Source organism: Anomalospiza imberbis, chromosome 2 (assembly GCF_031753505.1).
Source record: "Anomalospiza imberbis isolate Cuckoo-Finch-1a 21T00152 chromosome 2, ASM3175350v1, whole genome shotgun sequence".
Lineage (NCBI taxonomy): Eukaryota > Metazoa > Chordata > Aves > Passeriformes > Viduidae > Anomalospiza > Anomalospiza imberbis.
Window position 1 is genome coordinate 114,077 of NC_089682.1, and position 23,088 is coordinate 137,164.

Consider the following 23,088-nt stretch of genomic DNA (forward strand, 5'->3'; position numbering starts at 1 on the left):
CCACTTCTGGAGACTGATGGACATTTTGCAGGCATTTCATGGACAAAGGAGTGGTGAGGATGTATTGTGATGGTGTGGGACCTGAGCAGGACATACACAACATGGATTAATAAAGGCTGGAGAACATGCTGAGCTGGACAGGAAGAGTTCAATTTCTTCTAGTGGGTCTGTGGTTTGGATTTGTGCTCAACAGACTGTTGATAGCCCCGGGATGTTTCAATCAGTGCTGAGCATCAAGGCCTTTGCTGCTCCTCACACCATCCTGCCAGCAAATAGGCTGGTGTTGCCAGGAGTTGGGAGGAGATAAACTCTTCAGAAGGGCTCAGCAAGGAAGGAGAAGCAGCAGGGTAGCCCGGTATATGAGGGCGTGTTTTGACTGTCTAGGAATTGACAGTGGTGATGAAAGGGTTGAGGGTTGATGGGTAAGAATCAGGGGAAGAGCAGATACCAAAGTGGGAATCTTCTCAGACACAGGGGGAAGGCTGGTAGGCAGACTGGTAGTTCCATGGATTAAGGGTCCTTCGTTCTACCCTTAAAGCAGGGTGCAATGAAGTTTCCTGGATTGTCCACAGCTTTCCTTCTATGACAAAGTGACCTGCTTGGTGGGAGAGAAAAATGCTGGGGATGATGTTTACCTGGCTTTTATTAAGCCTTTGAGCCCAAAGCATTCTTGTGGAGAAACTGGCTGCCCATGGCCTGGACAGGTCCACTGTTCACTGTAAAAAAGGGTCTGGATGGCCAGACACAGAGAGTGGTAGGGGACAGTTTAATTCATGTGGTATCCAGTCACCAGTGGGGCTCCCCTGGGCAGCAATGAGACCAGTCCTGTTTCCATCAATGACCTGGAGGAGGGGACCCTCAGCCAAATTGTAAAGGATCTGCCATAGGACAGGAAAACTCTACAGAGGGAACTGTAGAGGCCCAGGGATTGCGATGTCCCCAGGCAGTTCCTGAAACTCCCTTCTCCCCTACCCCTTCCTGACTACTCATTCTTACTACACCCTTTTTCTCAACTGGGTCCAGCACCGCCGCCACCACTGGGGCTTCAAGCGGATGCTGAAGCACTGGCGGCGCTGACCATGGTGTATCTGCCAGGCTTCCAGGTATCTCCGAAGGCGGGCATGAAGCTGCCCCAGGAACCTTCCAGCAGCAGTACTGGTGATGTATTCCAGCTCCATTGAGCTGCTGCTGCTGCTGCTGCTTTCCAATACAATGGGATTCATGATCACCACTAGTCTAGGGAGCAACCTGGCTATTGCCACAGATCTTCTGTGTTGCAGCATCATGGAGCTGTTGCTACTGCGTTGTCTTATGTTCTTAGGTTTGTTCTCTTTTGTCACCTTGTACATATCTGGCCTTGCCAACTCCACTCCAAGGCACTGGTGACACTCTCTGGCCCCCAGCAGTCTTGGTGTAACATGCAGATCAGCCTGGACTACCCGGCCACTCCCCCGGCCCCATCGCCACTGGGACAGCTGTGCCTCCAGCTCCTTGCGGTGCTCCTCGAAGAGCACCTGGGAGTCCTGGCAGCTCCGGATGAACCTTGGGAAACGCCTCCTGGAGCTCATGGAACCGCCTGGGGAGCTGCCATGGAGCAGCTCCATCTCTGCTGATCTCTGTGCTCTGTCCACGTTGCTCTGCCCCTCCAGCCGGCCTCTCACTGCGCTTGCATGCTTTGAGTTCTGACAGATCCTCTGCAAGAACCGCAGATGGGTGAGACAAGAGCAGCTCCCCAGAATGCCCCACATTGTCCTGCCACGCATGCCACACCAACACACCCCAAGCCCACATGGCCCAGCCCAGCCCAGCCCACACAGCAGTTCAGAGGCCACCTACCCACAGACGCTTGTCCCGTAGCACGACAATGACCAGGATGAGCTGCAGCACCACCATCGTGACTGCCACCAGCTCACCCAGGGTGAAGATGTTGATGAATTCCATGGCACTGTCTGTGGCAATCCAGCTCACCAGCACAGGCTGGTGAAGAGGCTCCCCCGTGACCTGCGGGGTCCCAGAGATGGAAATCCAACCCTGGTGGGGTGGCAGAGGCTGAGGCTGTTGTCTGCCAAGACCCTGCCAGACTGTTGTGCCCAGCACTGGCTGCTCCTGTGGGGCCCCTTTTATAGCCTGGCAGTCTGGCAGAATCCCCTGTGTGACATCATGGGGCAGCCAGGACCCTCTTTGGGACAGCGTGGGGCAGACAGAGCCCTCTGTGTGTCATCCTGGGACAGTCACAACCCCCTTTTGGATACCCAGGAGCCCACAGGAGTCCAATGGAGAGCCCTTGCTGCCTTGGGCACAATGACCATGCATTCCACGTTGCCCTGCTGAAACCTTCAGGATTCTGTAAGTCAGTCAGGTGGTAACAATTTCATTTCACATAATGAATCTGTTTTCATTTGTTGTTGGATCTGTAATTGCTGGGAGCGGAAGGTTAACTGCTTCATAAAATAGATCTCTTGAATAGATGATTTGTCTCAGTTTCATGAGCCTCCATGACACAAGGGCAGTGATCATGCCCCTGTGCTGGGCACTGGTGAGGTTGGACTTCGAATCCTGTGCTCAGTTTTGGGCCCCACACAACAATAAAGACATTGAGGTTCCTGGAGTGTATCCAGAGAAGGGCAATGGAGCTGGAGAAGGGTCTTGTGTTTTAACCCCAGCTGGCAATTCAGTAAGGAAAAAAAAGTGAGAAAAAAACTCATAAAATGAGATAATTCAATAAATAGAAACAAATTCCAAAAATACTGGATGAGAGAAAAGAAACAGAGAGGAAAAACAAAGTTAATATTAACAATTTCTCTGCACCCAACAACTGATGTGCAGTCAGTCAGACACTCGTCATGGAATCACAGATTGGTTTGGGTTGGAAGGGACCTTAAAGATCAAGTACCACAAGCTTGCCGTGGGCAGAGACACCTTCCACTGGACCAGGTTGCTCCAAGCCCCATCCAACCTGGTCTTGGACACTTCCAGACAAATGGCAGCCACAGCTTCTCCAGGAAACCTGTGCAGGGCCTCACCACCCTCACAGGGAACAGTTCCTTCCCAATACCCCATCTATTCCTGCCCTTTAGCACAGGGAAGCCATTCTCCCTTGTCCTGGCACTCCAGGCCCTTGTCCAAAGTCTATTTCTACCTCTCTTGAAGTCAGGGGCTCTAAGGTCTCCCTGGAACCTTCTCCTCCCAAGGCTGAACACCTCCAGCTCTCTCAGACTGTCTCCAGAACAGACAGGCTCCAGCCTTTGAGCATCTCTGTGGCCTCATCTGGACTCATTCTAGCAGCTCCACATCCTGAAGGACCAAATGCCATCCAGAGGGACCTGGACAAGCTCAAGAAGAGGGCTCGTGGGAGCCCATGAGGTTTAACAAGACCAAGTGGTGGTGCTGCATGTGGATCAGGACAACCCCCAGTATCAAACCAGGCTGGGGATGAAGAGATGAAGAACAGCCCTGCCCAAGAACTTGGGGATGCTGGTGAATGAAAGGCTGGCCATGCCCTGGCCCTGTGTGCTGGGCTGATCCCACAGTGTGAGCAGGAGGGGAGGGGGGGATTCTTCACTTCTGCCCTGCTCTGGTAAGATCCCATGTGCAGTGCTGCCTGCAGCTCTGGGGTCCCAGCACAGGAAAGCCGTGGAGCTGCTTGAGAGAGACCAGAGGAGACCCCAAGATGATCAAAAGGATGGAGCACCTCTATGCTATGAGGAAAGGCTGAGAGAATTGGAATTGTTCAGCCTGGAGAAGCTTTGAAGTGACCTAATTGTGGCCTCGCAGTACTTGAAGGGGGCCAAGAAGAAGGATGGAGAGAGACTATTTACAAGGGCCTGGAGTGACTGGACAAGGGAGAACAGCTTCTAAATGAGACAGAGCAGGTTTAGATTGGCTATTGGGAAGACATTCTTCCCTGTGAGGCTGGTGAGGCCCTCGCACAGGTTGCCCCAAAAAGCTGTTGCTGTCCCATCCATGAAAGTGTCCAAGGCCAGGTTGGATGGGGTTTGGAGTAACCTGGTCTAGTGGAAGGTTTCCCTACCCATGGCAGGGAGGTAGAACAGGATGATCTTTACAGTGCCTTCCAACCCAAACCAGACTGTTCCCTACCTCTAAGGACTACTGCTGCCAGCTGCTTTTGAGGTACTTTATTTACAGCAACACAAAGAGCCATAAAAACGCAACAGCCAGTGAGGTGTGAATCCCTCACTGTAACTGTCCCTCCTGAGCCCACCTCCACAAATGCATTCTGGATACAAAGCTTTGTGGAAATATTGTGCTGCTTTTGCACCTAGAGTGAACAGGTGTCTCCCCAGAGTACAGAAGCAGGGCTCAGCCCTGCTTAGTCCTACTCAGTGACTGGTCAGGATGCTGCTGAGGCTCAGCAAGACAGGCTCTGGGTTCAAGTGTGTCCCAAAGGAGAAGCAGTTTCCACCACCGCCAATAACCAACAGCTCCTTTTCACTTGGCAGAAAGACACTGCTATGATTATGTAGCATTAATGGCCACTCCAGGTGCTCCTGAAAAAGGAAAGGAGATTTTGAACATACAGGACTTCATGTGGTCCTCCGTACCACCCCTGAATGTGGGCAAGAAGAGATAGCTAGAGAATACAGGAACAAGTAACCCCTGAGGTGTACTCCTCCACTACACCCACCCACCCACCAACTTGCAGTTCAGTGATTTTTTAATGAAAGAAAATGTCTTTATACTCCTGAATCTTAATGCTTTTCCTCCCAAGGTAGCCAGTCAGTTTTTGATTCAATGTAAATCTCTGGCATTCATGGCCTGTGGCAAGGAGTTCCAGAGCTTACCTATGTAACTGGCAGGTTCAAAAACCTAGAGAGTTTCACCTTAGTCAAAGCAAACAGCTCATAAGCAAAGGAAGACATCTGCTTATTCAGTGTAAACAAAAAAGTTACATTCTTTTAGACACAACTTTACTATCACTGTACCTATCCTCATTGCTGTCCAACAAGGGCAGTCTATTTTATCTAAAGGATATGAGGCCACTTATAACTTCTGCTACAGACAATAATTGAAAACTAAGCTACAGTTAAGCATATTTCATGCTTTTATACCCTCAGCAAAATGCTGCAAGGTCAACTGGAATGCACACATGCTGTTCACTATAAAAAACTAACTCATCACAAATTCCTGTTTCACCAACGACAGGTTCCATATGTACAGTTATCAAACAAAGTTGTTTCTTTACATAAAAGATAAATAAAAACTTGTCAAGCAAAATAAATGCTCCGATAGAATCACAGAATGGTTTGCGGAGGAAGGGCCTTAAAAAATGCCACCTTGCTCCACCCCCCTGCACTGGGCAGGGACAGCTTCCACTAGAACAGGTTGCTCCAAGCCCAATCTAACCTGGCCTCAAACTCTTCCAGGGATAGGGCAGCCAAAGCTTTTCTGGGCAGCCTTCGTCAGTGCCTCACCATACTCTTCAAAACAAATTTCATCCATATACCTAGTTTGAATCTACTGTCCTTTAGATGAAAACCACCACCCCTTGTCCTATCACTACAGGCCCTGCTAAGAAGTCTGTCCCCATCTTTCTTACAAGCCCCCCTTTAAGTACTGGAAGGGGCTCTAAGGTCCCCCCACAGCCCTCTCTCTCTCTCAAGGCTGAACAACCCCAACTCTCTCAGCGCATCCTCACAGGAGATCAGCTCCAACTCTCTGCTGATCTTTGTGGCCCTTCTATGGATTTCATCCAACAGATCTATGTCTTTCTTTTACTCAAGGCAGTATTATCTGAGATTAGGGCTACTCAGAGATGTAGACCAAGTTTTGGCCAGAGTATGTCAAAATTCTGCTGTGTGACACCACCTGTATGACTGCTCTTCAGTGATTTAGAAAAGAAAGTCACCAAATAGTTAAAGTTGGAAGGATCCTCCAAGCATCATCCAGTCCAACCACCCTGTTCAAAGCAGGCTCAACTCAAGCAGGCTTTTCAGTAGCTTGCCCAGTCAGGTTTCAAATATCTTCAATAATGGAAATATCACAACCTTTTTAAGCAATCTGTTCAGGGTCCAATCATCCTTAAAGGAAGCTTTCATGTTCCAGCGGAGTTTCCAGTATTTATGTGCTATTTTTTTTTCTTGTATTTCAGGCAGCAGCTAGAGCACACTGCAGTTTCCACCAAGTAGTTCTCAATGAAATTATACTACAGACCTTCATAAACACTAACTTAGCCTCTGTTCCCTTCCTCCACAGACATCCTGAAGTGACTATGCTTGTGCCCATTTCAGTTCTGCTGCCCCTTGTCTGAAAAAGAGCAGCTCCATGTTCCAGTCTTCTGCACATTCCATCTCTCCCCCTCTTAACCCTGTACATTCTCTGTGCTGGGTAACAGCACTTTGGAATTAGACCCTACCTCTCCATAAAGTTACCATGTTCCTTCACAGGACACTGCTTACCCTGAAAGAAAAATTTCAGTACTTACCACAATAATCCCATAGTTCAAGCAGAGACCAGTCATTAAGTCGATGACAGTGACACCTGGCACAGAGGGTGCATGAAACCACACTCCACCAACAAGCAGAAGCTTTCCTTCATGCACATGTGCAGTATGTGAATACCTGTGAGTTCAAAATGAGATTGAACTCCATTAGCAAGGGAGGCTGGTAGAGACAGGCTGAAGAATCTCTGCTGAATGCTCTGAGCAACCTGTCTAGTTGAAGATGCCCCTAACTCATTGCAGGGAGGTTGCACTACTTGGCCTTTAAGAGGTCTCTTTCAAATCAAACTATTTTATGATGCTATGAATGCCTTCTGCTTACCTTGGGACAAGAGGAGGGTGTGTCTCTATTGTCTGCCACTGAAAGCCATATTCAAGCTCCTTCAGCAGGAAAACTGAACCCAAGGGCTGCTCAGCTGTTCCCAGACCTCCTGCAATCAGCACACCTCCTTCCCAGCTGCAGGCACTGTGAGAGTGGCGGCTTTCTGGGACTGGACCCTCAACAGCAATCTGAAAAAACACAAGTCCAAGGCTGAAGTTAGCCAAGCTAAGTGTATGCTTAATGTCCAGGCTTTTAAATGTCTTTTCCTGTGTGGTTGAGTTTTTTGACATCCAACCTTCTCCACATGTTTCTCTAGGAACTGCTCTGTGCTTCCATTTACTCTGTCTCTGGCCCTCAGTACATTTAATATAATCAGTCTTTAGAGGCTTAATTTTCACATTTATTAGAGGTAACTTTATCTGCATACTTGCAGGCTGCTTTCTGCTCAAGACATTCACCTGGGAACTACAAGTTTGCTTAGAAACACATGGACTAATGCAGTGACCAGCAGAGCAGGTGATCAGTTACTCAAACCACAGAGCGGGTTAAAAGGCTCAAGTGCAGGACTAAAATCCAAAAAGAAAACCTTTAGTGCATGCACTAAAGGAAAAAATGTAAGATCAGGCATTAAAGGAATATCACAGCAAATAAGTGATGTAGAAAAATTTGGAGGCTACTTGGAACATACCTTTTCCCTACAACAAATGAAACTATCTTATAATCTGGATGGATGGATGGATGGATGTTTATATAACAGTTTCCAAAAGTCTGCAGTGACAAGAATTTCTCACCTCTTTAGACAGTCTATTGCAGACTCAGCTAGCTTCGTGATCAATAGCTTTCCTTAGTGTCCATCTGATTCCCTGTACTACTCAAAGTTAAAATGGAGAATAATTTTTTTTCTTCTCTGCAGCAGTATTTTAGATATTATATTTATTTATATCTTGAATCTTCTCCAGATTCAATAGCTAGAAGACCTTCAAAACCTTCCCCTGTGAGGTATGTGGCCTAGTCACTCTTGCTGCATACTTCTACACAGCTGTTTTATACCCTGTCCACCTCCTTTTCAGCTGTCAGCTTTGGGTATTTTACAGGAGTTCTGCTGAGATTAAGAACACTGTAGAAAATAAAAGAAGCAATTCATGTGTCTACCAGGTAACATTCCTGGTTACATATCTGAAGACACAGTGTAGGCCTCCCAAAACAGTGGGACATTGCTTACTCATGCTTAGCTTGTGACCTCTTGCAATTATGCATCTCTTACCCTACAACTGTGCTATGTACAAGGTTGGGCTCAAAGAGTTATAGTATTTAGAGTTACATAGGCTGGCGGCCAGTACATGAACGAGGGAGTAGGTCCTCTCCCACTCATTTTCCTTTTATGACACATTCAGCAATCTAGTTGACTGAGGCAAATCAGCAGATGTTGTGGAGGTGGTTTTGATTGTAGCAAAGCTTTCTATACTGTCTCTAACAGTATCCCTCCACAAAAATGTCCAGCTCACAGCTAGATAAGTCCATGATGGGAGAGGTGAAAGAAGACAGAGACAATATGTTCTCAGTAGCATCCAGCAAAAGGGCAAGAGGCCATGGGCACAAGCTGACATAGAAAAGAATAGATTTACACATAAAACCCCGTCATATTGTTCTATCAGGGTGGTCAAGCACTGGAATAGGTTGCCCAAAGAGATTGTGGAGTCTCCATCTATGGAGATAATCCTACCTGGACAATATACTGAGCAACCTGCTCTAGTTAGACTGGTTTTAAGCAAGAGTGCTGGACTAGATGACCTCTAGATGTCCCTTCCAACCTCCACTGCTCTGTAGAGATTGTATTTGACTAAAAAGCCGGATGTTCAGAAGTCAGCTTTAACTCTAATCACCACGGAGTGTATTCTTACCGCAGTGTAGGAGAGTTCTGGAGCGTGCAGGAAATGCCAATCCCCGAGCACAGGCTCCAGAGCAGAGCGGCCACCATACACAAACAGGTACTGCTCACCTAGGGAAACAGGCAGCCAGGAGGTAACAACTTAGAATCTGGTATGCCACAACAGCAAAAATTTCTGTTTGCATAGAAGGGAAGCTGACAAAAACGTGCAATAATACTTTGGGTAGATGTCAAGGACATGCATTTACTGCACTATGCCCTGTCCTTTCACTGATTCAGAATGGACTGTTATCAGTCCCTAACACTGATAACACCGTGATGGTCACTTTCTTCATCTACAAAGCAATATCAAGACAAAACCCAATGTATTATTAATAAGATTTTATTTACCCATTTAGCATTTGCTTTTTTGATATAAAATTCTGACTGGGATGCTGAATGCTACAGTGTTAATTAAACACTGCTCCACAAATGGAAAGTGTGCTCCAGACTAGACTAACAACTGCTTAACAATTCCCCTTTGCTCCCCTTGGAGAGTTCCCTGCCAGCTGCAGGAATGGGACACCTTAGGAAAGGACAGCTTTCAGCTCCTGAATGCCACTGCTTAAGTTTTTGCCCCTTACAACCAGGATCTTTTAATAGACCAACCTTCAACTTGCTATTGCAGGACCTGATTCTAGAGCTGTTCACAACCACTGAGTGCTTGTCAATTACTACTAGAAAAGTAACATCTCTTCTGAAGGACTTTGGAATAAAGAGCTAGGGATCCTGTTCCCCAAAAAATATCCTTCAGAGAGAGCAAAACTTATTTCTGCCATGATCAAGCATGAATAACTTCAGCCATAGATGATCTCAAAGAATCAGTCTTCCAGAATGGATTACAGTAGGTTTCAATCCTACTTGCCACCGGGTATTATGTAGATAACAAAATAAAAAAATACCATATTTCAAGTGTCAAGAAGAGATCTCAAAGCCTCCTAATTTCTTTACTGCTGCCAGGGTTGAGGAATGGTCAATATGAACTTCATGAAGTTCAACAAGGTCAAGTGCAAGATCCTGCATACCTACAGCCATTTCCACTCTCCAGGCTTTTTACCTTTGAATGTAATTTCAGTTGTGCTGTGTCTCCAACGCAAAGCTGCTGCTTCAGCAGCAGGCTGCAGACTTACAAGCTCCACTGCAACGTCATCTGGGCCTGAAGCACCACAGGCTTTGGGGAACTTCAGCCACAACATTCCCAAGCCTGTGCTCGATGGGGATGTTCGTCCTCCTACCACCAGAGCCAGAGTGTCCGAGAGACAAGACACAGTATGGTACAACCTCTCACCTGTGGAGATACAAAACAGCATGCTTCACACAGGTGGTTTTTCCATTAAATTTATAATCACTTAAGTTGGAAAAGACCCTTAAAGATTATCAAGTCCAACCATTCCTCCAGCACTCTCAAGGACAAAACTAAACCACGTCCCCAAGAGCCACTTTCACATGGCTTTTAAATCCTTCCAGGGATGTGGACTTCACCACCGCCCTGGGTAGCCTGTGCCAGGCATGGACAACCCTTTTCTTAGAGACATTTTTCTCAATATCCAACCTAAACCTCCCCTGGCACAGCTTGAAGCCATTTCCTCTTGTCCTGTCCCTCGTCTCCTGGGAGAAGAGGCCGACCTCCACCTGGTTACACTCTCCTTTCAGGTAGTAGTAAAGAGCGAGAAGCTTCCTGCTGAGCCTCCTTCTCTTCAGGCTGAGCTCCTGCCTCCCCAGTTCCCTTGGGCACTACTACAATGAGCTTACAGCAGTGGTGGATGAGGGAAGAGCAACAGATGCCATCTACCTGGACTTGTACAAAGCATTTGACACTGTCCCGCCCAGCACCCAGTGTCTAAACTGGAGAGACCTGGATTTGACAGATGGACCATTCTGTGGATTAGGAATTGGCTGGATGGTCTCTCTCCAAGAGCCACAATCACTGGCTCAGTGTCCATGTGGAGACCAGTGATGAGTGCTGTTCTTCATTATTTAACATCTTTGTTGGTGACATGGACAGCGGGACTGAGGGCACCCCAGCACATTTGCCAGTGACAAGGAGCTCTGTGGTGCAGTCATGCGCTGCAGGGAAAGGGAGTGGCAATCCAGAGGGAATTGCACAGGAGAGGTGGGACTGTGCCAGCCTCATGGGGTGCAGCAGGACCAGGGGCAAGGTTCTGCACCTGGGCTGGGGCAATCCCAGCACAAATACAGACTGGTCAGAGAATGCATCAAAAGCAGCTCTGGGGAGAAGGACTTGGGAGTGTTTGTGGACAAAATGTTCAGTATGACTTGGCAGTATGTGCTCACAGCACAGAATGTCAACCATGTCCCAGGCTGCATCAAACGACATGTGGCCAGCAGGTTGATGATTCTCACACCCTGTGCTGCTTTTGTGAGACCCCACCTGGAGTTTTGCATCTTAATTGTGCCCCCAGCACAATTAAGAAATGTAGCTGTTGGAAAAATTCAGAGTCCACTATCTTGATCACAGGGTTGAAGCCCCTCTGTTCTGAAGCCAGGCTGAGGGAGTCTAGGCTGTTCAGCCTGGAGAAGTGAAGGCTCCAGGCAGACCTTAGCACCCCTTCCAGTGCTTAAAGGGACTCCAAGAGAGCTGGAGAGGGACTTTGGAAAAGGGCCTGCAGTGACAGGACAAGGGGGAACAGCTTCTGACTGCCAGAGCGCAGGTTTAGATGGGATATTGGGAACAAATTCTTCTCTGTGAAAGTGTGGAGACCCTGGCACAGGTTGTCCAGAGAAGTGGCTGCCATTTGTCTGGAAGTGTTCCACACCATGCTGGATGGGGACCTGATTAACCTGGTCTACTGGAATGTGTCCCTGCCCATGGCTGAGGGTTGAAGATAGATGATCTTTAAAGTCCCTTCCACCCCAACCCTTCTATGATTCTATGACTCCAGCCCCTCAATGTCTCTCTTTCTGTTAGAGGCCCAGAACTGCACATGGCACTCAAAGTTTGCAGTGCCCAGCAGAGAGAGACAATCACTGCTCTGGGCCTGTGGCCACACTAGGCTGGTACCAGCCAGGGGCCATTTGCCTTCTTGCCCACCTGGGCTCATGTTCAACCACTGTCAAACAGAACCCCCCAGGTCCTTTTCCAGCTTTCCAGTCATCGTGCCCTCAGCGTGGGGCGCTGCATGGGGTTGTGGTGACCAAAGGGCAGGATGGGGCATTTAGCAACCAGGCCCATCAGGTGTCTGTAACTGCCAGCATCACTATGCCATGACAACACTTTTTCACTAGACTTTCTTTCACTTTTAGCACAAAGGTATCCCCCTTGCATTGCCATCGGTATGGGAACTCACCCCATCTTTTATCAGGAATACTCTGTGTCACACAGACAGCTTCCCAGTGGCCTGCATGCTTACTCAGCACATGGAAATTTCTCACGCGGCAGTGCTGTCCATCCTCCTCCCCAAAGCCTCCCGTGGTGAGAATCACGTTGGGCTTTATAAGAACAGAGTGGTGGCCGTAACGTCTCAGGCCAGGAATTCCTGAGAGCCTTGCACACACTGCTGCAGGGACACTCCCTGCCATCCCAACAGGACTAGGAACTGTAAGCCAAAGAGAACCAAATAACTTAAACACAAATACAAACCAAGGACTACATCTTAAGTAAGAGATTAAGCATGTCACCTTTTCAAAATGATCATTCATCTTTTCAAGAAGAAAAAATTGAGAAGCAAGTTGACAGTGCACACAGATAATTTGACATGCCCTAGAAATCAGGATGTAATGGTTAAAACTACTGCTGTACCAACTGTAACTTCTACTCTGTTCACTCAGCTCCTGCAATTCTGAGAGTGCTTTCATGGGATGGACGTAAGACTGGCCAAGCAAGTGCAGTGTCCTAAGCTGCTGCAGCAGCAAGATATGAACCACTGCAGTACCTTCAAAAGGAGGACATGTCTGATTAAGGCAATGTTTGGCTACATGAACAGCAAAGAACAGCAGAAAAAGGACAAACACCTGGAAGCTGATTTCAAAGTTTCTTGCCAGATTTTGATCCTATCTTCACAGAAGCACTGAAATAACATTCTGGAGCATGACAAGCAATCTATTAATTCTAGTGGTCCTACTATAGAAGAGTATTTCCAATTAACTAAGTATCTTCTCTCTAAGTATTATATCCCTTAGCACAAAGCAAACTTTCAGCACAGGACTCTGGCTTACCTACACATTGTTTTCTTTTAATTGGTTTGGAATCTGTGTCTTCTTTGTTTTAATCAAGGTCTTTATTCTTGTGTTGTAAGAGATGATGAAGTGGAGGAGGAGCAGCTCGCAGTCCATTTTTTGTATGGCATAATCAGAAAAATTGCCTATACTGATTGTTGCTTTGTACAAGACCCTACTTAATCATTTGATGAAGTAAGAAATTCCATCCCCTTCGGCTTAAATGTCTTTTTACAGACTGATGTTTTAAAGATGGAGGAGTTTTTCCATGTCACAAAATACACTTACCACTATCTCTTTGGCAAATTTAGTACTTGCACTCTCTTGAACTGGGACCCAAGTCTATCTGAGAGGATAACTGGGGGCATTTATTGATATTAGAGACATATCTTTTGCATTCCCAGTAAAATATATCTAAGCATGGACAATTTACGGGACTTTGAAGGCTTTTGCTATCAGTTTTGAATACAACAGAGACAGCAGCACAAAGACCCTAATCCTGTCTCTAATTAATCAAATATCTTCACTGTAATAAAGTCTGTTAAGCAAATGTTAGATTTTTTTTTCTTAATTTAAGGATAGATACTATGCGTTTAGGAGCCTTTAAGGATTTAACTTCAGAAGCAGTGACAATCACACAGTACATTAAATCTCACCCACATTCATTTAGCTTCAATTTCCAAACATCTTCAAATCTAATTGAGACACAACACATGGATTCAGTGGCCTTGTTGGCCTCAGGAATGCCATCCTGCCCTATCCTTTTTCAGCTGCTTTTCTTGCTCCCTAGAACACAGATTTAAACTTTCTCTTGAAGCTACAACTACTTGTGGTGCTATACTGTGAACACTAGTGATATAAAACAGGTTAAAAATAACCTTCTGCTTTCTACCCTGAAAAAGGAAGCAATCAGTCAAAAACAGGAATTTCTTGGACTGCTACGGCCACCAAATCCTTTTTATCTTGGAAACACAATCTTGGTCTTGGCTTTTCCCCAGCTGTACCACTTTTCTCCCATCTAAAAAAGTGACATAGAGATTTAAAAGCATTTCAGAAACAGAAATATGGCAGGTACAATTGCACCCACAAGGGATAAGGAAGCAAAGCATAGCTTCATGTCAGGCTCCTGAGTGGTCTGCTGGACAGGGCAGTAAAGAAAACAGAACAATCTTCTGGGAGCTGGAAGGAGAGAACTGTTCAGAGAGCTGTACGTGCAGGCAACCAGGAATAAATTCAAAAGGGAGATCCTGAAAACAGGATGAGGAGCAGGGTAGGCTGGCATTGCAGCCATGCACTGGAGGGGCTCATGTATGAACAAATGACAAGCTGATCTGACTGAGAGGTTCAATAAACTGAAAGAACAGGAGTGATCAGAACCAGCAGCATTAGGCCACAGCCCTGGCCTTGGTTTGGACAGCAGAACTATTGTGGAGGAGTGGAGAAAGCTACCAGAGAGCAGCATCCCATCTGGCCCTTCCAGGATTTCAATGTCTCCTAAAACTTCTCAGAGACGCCCGCCTAGATGAGATAAAAGAATACTGTGAAAACTACTTGGTGTGTACCTTTTACACTGGGTGACAATGGAGTCCAGGAAGGTTCCATCCCCTTTGATGCAGCCAACACAAAGTAATGAGAACATTTCAGATGCCATTCCTGTAGCAAGCCCAAAGTAAAAAACAAATAAACAAACATACAAACCAATAAAGGAAGAACCAAATAAAAAACAATCTCCTTCAAAATCTTAGAGCAAACAGTAGTAAAGACCTCAGAACAGCCAAGGTGACCAAATCAAATACCAACCCAGCCTAGCACTGTTCCCATCAATGGTCCGAATCAGAGGGGTAAAGCTGCATCGGAGAAAGAACTGGTGGGTAAATATCTCTCTCACTCCAACTTTCAAAAATTTACAGTCCAGGGATCTTCTAAGCAAGAAGCCGTGTCTTTGTATTGAACAATCCTTGAAGGATTTTTCATCCATGAATCTACCCAGCTGCTCTTTGAACTCACATAAACTGTTAACATGTCCAACATACATCCCACAGCTTAACTATGTGTTCCACAGGAAAGTTTTTCTTTTGGGAATCAGCTTCCCCTTATGCCTCTAAGTTCTGATCATAAAAAAGAGTGAGGTCTTTATACCAGAAGGATTAAAGTTTCTTAAAGTTCATGGAATATAAGTGATTCCAAAGAAATCACAAATGTTAAAAGGTGCAACATGTTCTGTGCCGGACAATAATACATCATTTTCAGTCTGGCCTTAGAAACATTCTGAGGCAGAAGCACAAGCTAAAGGAATGTACAGGAAGCCAGGAGCAATGAGAGTTCACTGTGGCATTTATGGACATCAGGGAATTGAGTGTGTTCATTCCCACGGGGTGGGATACATTCAGCCAACTATGTGACTAGCAAGCATAAACATGAATTTAAAAGGCACAAGAACTCAGTGTGTCAGCTTAATTGTCCCAATCCATATTAGAAGTAAAAAGCATCTTTTGAAAAGTGATATCCAGAAATTAATGTAAATACTGAAAATGGAAGAATCCACTATTAGTCCCAAAGAAAATTATTCAAAAAATAGTCTCCCTCCATACTGGGTGTCTATTTTACATTTTTTACCTAATTTGACCAAGCTTGTTTACAATAAGACCTTGGATCTTACTTCATCTTTCTCTCAAAGGCTAATTGTAGAGCTCTCTGTTGTCACATTGTTTACTCCTCTGTGCACGTTTCCAGCTTGGATTCATGTACACTAACCTCCTTTGTAAGGAAAACAATATTAAGTCTTTACCTTCCCCTGTAAGAGCAATGACCTTGACCTACAATTCCAGTAGATATTTCTAAACCACTTAGCAAATCTGCCACCACTTTCAGTCACCACTTTTGCATTCATATAGCAGAGCAGATCCCAGCATGCTGGCAAAATAGATTCAAGCACATTCAATTGTTTTTATACTACAATTATTAGATTTCTAGAATTATAAACAGAAAACCATAAAATCAAAAGGGAAACTTCTAGTAAGTATTCCACAGGATATTTAGCTCAAAGTTACTATCTTGCACTTATCTTCAGTTCTATACTTCAAATAGTCAGAAACTTTGCCAGCAGTTACTATAAAAATGGCAAAGAACAGAGTTGTTGAATTTCAATCATTAATGCAGGAATGGCTGTACAAAGTCAGATCAAAAATATCTGAAATTAGTAACCTGTATCCAACAATGAAAAACAATAAAATAGGCTAGGGAAATGGAAGAAAGCAGGAAAAGTGCATCTGCTTTCCCCAAGAATGCTCTTAACCAACTACAGTCAGGAACAGCACATCAGGTGTATATTTAGGTATTCAGAGGTATTCAGTAATCCTTAATGGATTTCTCTTTCATTAAAGTAATTATCCCTTGGATCCATGCCAACTTTTAGCAAGTATAATTTCTTTTATACTACCAGGTAGCTTGCTATGACAAGCCTGTCTGCTTGAGAGACTGCTCACAGGAAGGAAGGAACATGCTGCTTTTCTAAGATCAAGGACAGCCTTCTTCCCATGCTGCTTCACAGGAGCTCCCCATGGTCTCTGTGTTAACTAAGCTGATCCAAGGTCCTTTCTGCCTGCATGAACACCTGTGCCTCAGCAGCTCTGTACAGAATTGCAACCATAAGAATTTGCAAATACCTTATGATATCAAAGCCAGGTCCCTGATCTTCAGAATAATGGAGGGTTACCTCATACTCATCAAAAGGTTCCAGAGTCTGCACTCTTTGCTGCTCATCTTCTGGAATACAACAGGTGAAAAACTCATTCATATCCATGACACTGCACTCAGTCCAGCCCTAAAAGACAAATCCCTTGAAGTTATCACCCCTGGAAGGACAGAAACTCACTTCCCACAGGAAAACAAAGACCCTAAATTAAACACCTGCATGAACCACTTGGGCTGTTTAGCTCAAGCAAGAGCTCCCAAAAACTGGTGAAAATAGATCTCTCATCTGTAAAGTTCTTAAAAATTTAACTTATTACATCAAAAGTCTCAGAGGAACCCATCACTCCTGTATGAGGCAGCAGGCTGCAAGCCAGTTGGAAGCACCTTCTAATGACGAGTCATGCTACCAAAGAAGGCAGTAGCTCAGCCTCAGCCCTGTTTGCTTCAGCCCATAACTGAGCAAGCACTCAGTGCTCCAATCATCCTCAGATAAATCATGCCTCGTGCACACCCTAGGGCTGCAGGTGCTCACCTTCCCCAGGAAGCGCCTCTGCTGAGCCTCACAGTCAGGGTACTGTGCCAGTGAGCGCAGTGCAGTGTTCAGCTGCCTGAAATGCTGCTGCATGACACGTCCAAAGGGGTCCTCTGGGTGCACCTGCTCATACAGCAGGAAGCACGCCTGGGGGAAATGCTCTGCTGCCCACTGAATCAAGGCATCTGACCTGTTGGGAGATTGTGCGTAAGAAATCAAACTGAGGGCCCACACATCATACAACAGATGCAGTGTATCCTTCTGCAACACCATAAAGCTGCTATTAAGGCATCCTGACAAGTGGCAATACACTAATGAGAGTGCTGTGCTGAACATCTCCTCCCCACCTGCACAGACAATTCAGGGGATGAGAAGAACAAAAACCTCAAAAACTGTTCATTTGAGATTTTTCTTCTTTTTTTCCTTCCTTTTAGGGTATCATGTGGACATCAATTACATCATCACAGTTATGATGTAGGGAGCTATTTGGGATGCCACAGAATTCCCAAGGTTTTAATTTCAAGAGACCAGGTCTCCGAGCCCAAGGTGATGCACTCAGAAAGAAGCCTGTTGTTTTCCCTTCACCCCTGGGCAAGAGAGGAGAACCCAGCTGACCTGGTGTTCTCCATGTAGGTGAGCACCACCTCTGCGATGAAAAGGGTGGGGGTTTCATTGTTCAGTCCTGCTTCCTCCAGGGTTCTCTCCAGCTCAGACAGCTCTGATAAATCCACTCCCAGTAATTTATAATCATCTCCGGAAAAGGTAATGGTTCCTGGGAAAAAAAAATGATGCAACCTCACTATGGTGCTGCTGCAATACTGCAACCAAAGAGACAAACATGAGAATCAAACCCACAGGCAATCACTCACAAGGCTATGTCCATCAACTATATTTCTCTGGAACATGTACAAGAAAATCCCCTTCACTACATGACCCATGTAGGGATAGTGCCATGTGATCCATTAACTGCAGGTCTAAAACTCCTGTATTCCTAATGCAAATTTCACCTACAGATTTCTCATAGAATTATTACACTTACTATAACAACAAAACTTTATTATATTTACTTCAAGACAATTTTTTGAACCACTGTAATTCAAAATCAAACCTAAAGGGCTCTCATTTATACACCCTTCACTTTAGGCTAAGAAAGCACCATTGCTTTGACAGAATTTCAATGGTTCCCCTCACAATCAGAAGACCATTCTCAGGTTTCCTAGGCTTCGTTGGTTTGTTTGTTAAACAGATTTCATTTCTGTATAATAGCCCTGAAACTGCATATGCTGGCTCTCAGCAAACACCAGGACCTGACTCACAGATCACCATCCTCAGAAATAAGCTCCAGTTTATGATCTGCAAGCATTATCATACTTCTGTATCCCACTAGAATATCGTAAGTTATGGCCTATTTTTGACTTTTTCAGTCAAAATCACATGATTAAAAAACCAAACTGTAAAGTACCTTTGGAAATCATCTACGTTGTCTCTGCAGCCCAACAACTGTATCTGTCCTGAGGACAGTTAATCTATCTGAGACCTTCCTTTAAGTACCTGAAGATTCTTGGTATGGACAGAGTTCCCTGCCAATATTAAAAATGTGAATGGATTCAGGAAGAAAATGAACAAGCTCGTGGAAGAGCTACTCACTAAGACCTGGGAGTCAGGAACTCACACTCTATAGCTGTCTTCCATCTGTATTTAAATTGATCAAGGCCATCTAAATACAGCGGCTTATATATGTTCCTACTGCATTTCATTCCATGTTTGCCAGACCATTCAAGTACTTTGTCAAACTCCTACACTCACTCATTTTATTGCAAGTCCCCATGTTTCCTGCAGGTTTATGACATTTCATCTTCTATAGCACATCATCTAGAGCATTACTGGAAATGCTGGAGGAAAACAGATGCAGGAGAAACCTCTAGTGATCCACATGTTTTACATTCCTCATTTTGCCCCTCAGCACTCAGCTGACACAAAATTCTGCAGTAGTTTCACAAGGCTCATTTTCTCCTGCCTCGGAGGGCCAAAAAAAAAAAGTCAGGAGACACAACTACTAATGTATTATTACAGTCAAGACACTTAAAAGAGTCAAACCTTCTCTCTTACCCATCAAGCCCATAAATCATTGTATAATTTAGGGTGAAAGGGACATTTAAAAGTCATCTTGCCCAAATGCTTCCTCATGGCAATTATCTGCGTCATGTTGCTCAAAGCTTTGTCCAGTCAAGCTCTATCTCTCTAGTGGTTTTGGTCCCAAGGCTGGAGATTCCATTACCTTTCTAAGCAATCTGTTCCCATTTTTAACTACTCATGTGGCACAATCTCCCCCCCAACATTTTCATTAAACATCACTGGAATTTCCTTTTTTTTGCCACTTTCAACTATTCACTTTATGTCTCCAAGAAAAGTGTACCTCTGTCTTTTCTAACCTCTCCCAATAGGTAAGCTGAAGAGTGCTGTAAGACTCACCTCCCTCCCAAACTCCTCCCCACGTGGCTGAACAAAACCAGCTCTCTCAGCCTTCCCTCCTATACCACCTGCTCCATCACTTCATCATCCTCATAACCTCCCACTGGACACACTACAGTTTGCCACTGGTTTTGGACCAGCATGCTCCAAGCTGGACACACCCTTTCAGAAATTGCAACAGAAAAAAACTGACCTTGGTTTGATATAATCAGCTCCTGATAAATCCATCCTGGCTCCTTGCTACCTCCCAATGCTTTCAAATTATTTGTTTCAATGTTTTTCATAAAATGAATATCCTTTTAATCTACAATTTCATAGTTCCCCTACTATAACTTCTTGCTTTTTGAAGGCTGAAGCTGTGTTTATTCCTTCTAAACACTTTGTACAAAAAAAATCTTCCATAAATGCCATACCTAATCCTTCCCTTCCAGTGTCTCCCACCAGTGCTGACAACTCTTTCATTCCTTTGATCAGAGTAGCTTTCTGGCATGCCACATTTGGGAAATCTACCTCATATACCACAGTGTGATGCAGAAGACCCATATCCTTCAAACGGAAATATAAGGAATCAAAGCCAGCACCTAAAGATAGGATCTGCAGAGAAAGTATCAGAAAAAGTTATACACAACTCTAGCAGCATCTTGAGCATCCAGGTGTGAAAAGTATTAAATATCATCTGTAGAGTGACAAAATCCGGCAACCTCCTGCAAGAGGCAGAAGAATTTTGTGTGGATATTTCCCTCCCCCAGATACTTCTGCCAAAGCGACACATGGACAGCCACAGTACTGCCAGTCAAATTCTGTGCCCTGCTGGGAAAGGATCCCAACAGATGCACTAACGAGTCACTGCCCAGATGCCAGAAAGACTTTACACACATTTAGTGACAGATGACAGAAGTCCCAGAGAAAATGTACCTGTGTCCTGGGTAGGCTTTGTGTCTTCAGCAGGAAGTCCTGAACACAGTGATCTACAGCACGGGCACGGATGTAATAACCCCTGTAGGAAAAAAAACAGTTGTAATCACCGTCCAGGAACCTGATTTCTCCAGCACTGGCAACTTCAATTAAAAAAAAAAAAAAATTAAGATTTTTTTTTTTTTCTCTAAGCTTCCACCCAATAATTCCCTGTTTACAGACCTGCACCGGGAGATGATAATCATCTCTAGAGCTTGCTAATAAACACAAGTCTCCTGCAATCAGTGTATGTATTAACCATCAAGACAGCAGATAACCCAGAGAAAATGTGCAGATACCCCAGCTGGACCTGTTCTGTTTTGCATAAGTAAATATTTGCTGAATGAAAACGTACGAATCCAGACACTGATGATGCTCCCTGGCAATGCAGATGGCCGATACCTGAGCTCCTGCCCCAAACCATATGCCATAACAATGAATGTGTGTGCTAATGTAGTGAGAAGGGAACAAAAAAGGGAGGAAAAGCAAAGTCAGGAGAGGAATCCTGTTCTCTGATTTTGAATAAATGGAAATAAGTCAGACTAACTCCTGGAAAGCATTTACCATTTCCCTAGTCTGACATGGACTGATGCCTCTTGTGTCCTGGCATTCCCTTTTAGTTAGTTTCATCCTAGATCCACCTGGCTATATTCCAGCTCTTTTCACCACTTTAACAAGCATGTTCTCATCTTCACACCTCACAGAGACCACACAGTCTAAGATGTCCCAAAATTGTTGATAAATGCAATACAGAACTCTTCCTGTGAATTCAGCTTGGCATGCCAATGTTGTGTGACAAGTCAATGCAGGTTTCCTGATGAGCCACACATATCTTCATAGGCCTGCAAGCTTCTAGTGTTCTGCTTGAACACCACTGTTTGATTTTCCCCTGAATGAAACTCCTTTGGCAATTCACAGTCTTTTGGACTGCATTAAACTATTCTCCTGAAATTATGTAAATTCCACAATGTCATCAGACTAGAGTCCTCTGCAAACACACATTAAAACACTCTTGTGTCTTACAAAGCTCTGGAGAAATTCTCCTGGTCAGACACCACTGACTCAAAAGATATTGCTTCCCAGAACCACCAAATACCTTACAGAAATGGTAACAATTCTGGGGAGTTAATGAGAAAACTATGGATGTTATTACATTATTAGTGTAGTTTCAAATATCACAGTTTTCAGCAGCACTGAACACTGGAGTTAGGAACCAGTCTGGTGCCATATTTTACTCGGGACAAACCATTCAGTTTTGGTCCAGAAGCCATGTAACATACCAACAGTCTAACAAGGTTACACTACTGCGAGGCAGGGCACTGCACGTTGCCACTCTGCCACTCTGTGTACTTTGCCTAAAATGTGTTTTCAGAAGCTGTGCCTTGCCCAACTGACAGCTCCAAGCATGAGGGTTTGTGGTGGAAGGCACCTTAAGCTGCTCTCGTTCCACCCCTGCCATGGCAGGGACACCTCCCACTGTGCCAGGCTGCTCCAGCCCCAGTGTCCAGCCTGGCCTTGGGCACTGCCAGGGATCCAGGGGCAGCCCCAGCTGCTCTGGGCAACCGGGGAGCCAGGGCCCCGCCACCCTCACAGGGAAGATCCTAATATGTAACCTAAACCTACTCTCTTTCAACTCAAAGCCGTTCCTCCCCCTGTGCTGTCACTCCTGGCTGTCCGAGAGGCCGAGATCCCCTCCCACGCCCCGCGGGCACCGGGGTTCAGCAGCCGGAGCAGCTGAAGGTGCTGCCAAGCACTCGCTCCTCACCGGTGGATAAGGGGCGCTCGCCGCCGCCGCCGCCCCGCCAGAAGCCGCAGGAACCGGTCCTGGATGTAGCCCCGCGCTGCCGCCGAGCACTTGCTGACGGCGCTGCTGCCGCCAGTGCCCTGCACCTGCCGGGACAATGACACGGCGCTGCCGCTCCTGACCAGCATCGCCACCCGACAAACGCACGGGCCCCCGGCGCGGGATGGCGGGGCCGGGCAGCGCCAAGAGGGGAGGGGGAGACAGCAGTGCCCGCCGCCGGCGAATCCCCCTCCGTCCCAGCCTCCGCTTCCCCTCGCTCTCCGAAGCAGCCGGGCTGAGGCTCCCCGGGCCGAGGCTCCCCGGGCCGCCCTCCGCGGCAGCGGGCCCCGGCGGGCACTCGCAGCCCGGGGGACGCTCACGGCCCGGGGTCACTCGCAGCCCGGGGGACGCTCACGGCCCGGGGTCACTCGCAGCCCGGGGGACGCTCACGGCCCGGGGTCACTCGCAGCCCGGGGGACGCTCACGGCCCGGGGTCACTCGCAGCCCGGGGGACGCTCACGGCCCGGGGTCACTCGTAGCCCGGGGGACGCTCACGGCCCGGGGTCACTCGCAGCCCGGGGTCGCTCACGGCCCGGGGTCACTCGTAGCCCGGGGGACGCTCACGGCCCGGGGTCACTCGCAGCCCGGGGTCGCTCACGGCCCGGGGGTCACTCACAGCGCCAGGACGCCCGCGGCCCATCCTGCGCACGCCGCGCCGACCGGAAGCGGAAGCGCCCACCGGACGCAGAGAGCGCGGAGCGCGCGCCCCCGC

The 23,088-nt window shown here is 46.4% G+C and overlaps 1 protein-coding gene across 1 annotated transcript; it reads right to left on the reverse strand.

Annotated features, from left to right (window-relative positions):
• Positions 1-616: 616 nt before the first annotated feature.
• LCMT2 (leucine carboxyl methyltransferase 2) lies at positions 617-22,521 on the reverse strand. The gene is made up of 14 exons (XM_068178975.1): positions 22,299-22,521; positions 20,495-20,576; positions 19,993-20,173; positions 17,723-17,879; positions 17,108-17,297; positions 16,598-16,705; positions 14,435-14,535; positions 12,015-12,262; positions 9,764-9,994; positions 8,681-8,778; positions 6,780-6,967; positions 6,443-6,578; positions 1,837-4,508; positions 617-1,694 (listed from the first exon to the last, which is right to left on the reverse strand). Exons 1-13 carry the CDS (start codon positions 22,463-22,465, stop codon positions 4,341-4,343), a joined length of 2,055 nt encoding a protein of 684 aa, XP_068035076.1. The 5' UTR covers positions 22,466-22,521; the 3' UTR covers positions 617-1,694; positions 1,837-4,340.
• Between the last annotated feature and the right edge of the window lie 567 nt (positions 22,522-23,088).